This window comes from Magnusiomyces paraingens (assembly GCF_902498895.1).
Source record: "Magnusiomyces paraingens strain CBS 517.90 genome assembly, contig: contig2, whole genome shotgun sequence".
NCBI classification, from domain to species: Eukaryota; Fungi; Ascomycota; class Dipodascomycetes; order Dipodascales; family Dipodascaceae; genus Magnusiomyces; species Magnusiomyces paraingens.
The window spans coordinates 2777825-2779717 of record NW_022474068.1 but is presented as its reverse complement, the minus strand read 5'-3'; the positions used below and the strand labels follow the sequence as shown (position 1 = coordinate 2779717).

The 1893-nt window shown below is 42.2% G+C and overlaps 1 protein-coding gene across 1 annotated transcript; it reads right to left on the bottom strand.

Annotated features, from left to right (window-relative positions):
* On the bottom strand, positions 1-1893 carry SAPINGB_P002618 (uncharacterized protein; the record flags this gene model as incomplete). The annotated part of the gene is made up of 1 exon (XM_031997336.1): positions 1-1893. The coding sequence occupies one exon, from the start codon at positions 1891-1893 to the stop codon at positions 1-3; it is 1893 nt and encodes a 630-aa protein (XP_031853227.1).

Sequence of the window (1893 nt, the reverse complement as noted above, 5' to 3'; positions counted from 1 at the left end):
TCACATTTGAATAATCTTGGGATCATTCACAAGGAAATTCAAATCCTTATTTCTGCCTGTCTTATCAACCCCCATAACCAACTTTGTGAGTTTAATCACCATGGTTTCCTTCTTTTTATAATCATATGCATTCCAATATGGCAGACTTGTATTAACATTGGGATTAAAATTATTGGCAAATGAGATAAAGTACCGCCGATAAGCGGGTGCAGGGTGCATATCCAAATGAAACTGCCAAAGCAATTCACCAGCATGAGGAGTCCCAACTACAGGCATAACATTGTGCAAAAATTCTGAGCGATAAACATAATGAGGGACACTCGGAGGTGTACTCTTGAGCAAAACTAACCGAGGAATTTCAAACATAAAGTCTCCAATAATACGAGCAAACCTCAAGTACCCAGGGTGAATCTCGTTTATTGCTCGCCATATACCCTTGTTCCGACCATTCACTTTAACACCAGGAATTGACTTAAGTCTACCGTCCGATGGATACATTTTAATCAATTCAAACAAATTGTCTTCAGAAAGATTGGGTAACAGATTCATCATATACGAGTTAACCTGAATATTGGTCTTCAAGTTAAACAACAAGGTCAAAACAGTACCTTCATCTTCTTGGGTACCAATAATGTACGGCACTTTGGCAAACTTGCCTAGCTTGGCCAATACAGCTGGGTTATCTCCAATCATTTCGCCATCATAACGGGGGCTCCAACCAAACACAGGGTCCGAGGGATCTGTCAAGAGAATGTCTTTAATTTCATGGTTGAAGTTTTGGGCCATTTGTAGATCCAAAACAGATTTGCTTCTAAGACACTCCATAGTTTCATTATTAGATTGAGTCGAACACCCACTGTACCGTGCAAATCTTCGGAAAAGTGTCTCAGATTTGGTCGACGTAATTGGTCCAAAACTCCACGGCCCTCCGCTTTGCATAATAGCACCATGGAAAAGCCTTTTGCCATTGTACCTATTGTCTCCGTTGTATGCAACCAGGTGATGGGCTATACTAATTGCACCGGCAGACTCACCCATCAAGGTGATTTTATTGCAATCACCACCAAATGCTTCAATATTATCAGATACCCACTTCATGGCCAAGCGCTGGTCGTGTAACCCAGCATTAGAGGAACCTTCTTCTTTAATTGCATTCCCACCCAAAAACCCCCAAGGTCCTAGACGGTAGTTGAGTGACACGTAAATAACAGATTGGTTCATGGAAACACTGTCTTGGATAAACTTGTCACCAGGGTAAGCCGAGGAACTTCCGAATTGGAAAGCACCTCCATGGATCCAAACAATAACAGGGAGTTTTGCATCAGGAGCAGTTCCATTTGGTCGAAACACATTCAAGTATAGACAATCTTCATTAATGTTGGGATTAAAGAAGGTGGTCATCAAGAACCGATTCAGATGGGGGACAGCGTTTTCAACTGCAGTTCGAGATAGACTAAAGAACCCATAAGGGGTGACATTGATGCAGCTAGCGGCGTACTTGTATGCTTGGAGTCCATTGTAACTTCCGTTATAGGGCAAGGGGTGTTTGAAGCGTCGATTATTTATAGGGGGCTCAGCGTATGGGATGCCCTTGAAGGATTCAACCCCTTTGATGTCAACCACACCGGTGAGGGAGTCACCGTTATTGAGTGTGATTTCAGGATGGACATTAGGTACCAAAGGGACATTTACAGCAGAGATTTGTTGTTGTTGTTGTTGTTGTTGTTGTTCTTTTCCAGGAGGAGTTTTTAGTAGGGAGATGAGAGCCTTTGTTCTAGAATCTGGTTCAGTGGTTGTTGTTGTTGTTGTTGTTGTTGTTGTTGTTGTTGTAGTAGTAGCAGCAATTGACCAGCCACAGATGATGAAGAGGATGAATGTTTTTCGTATTAGCAT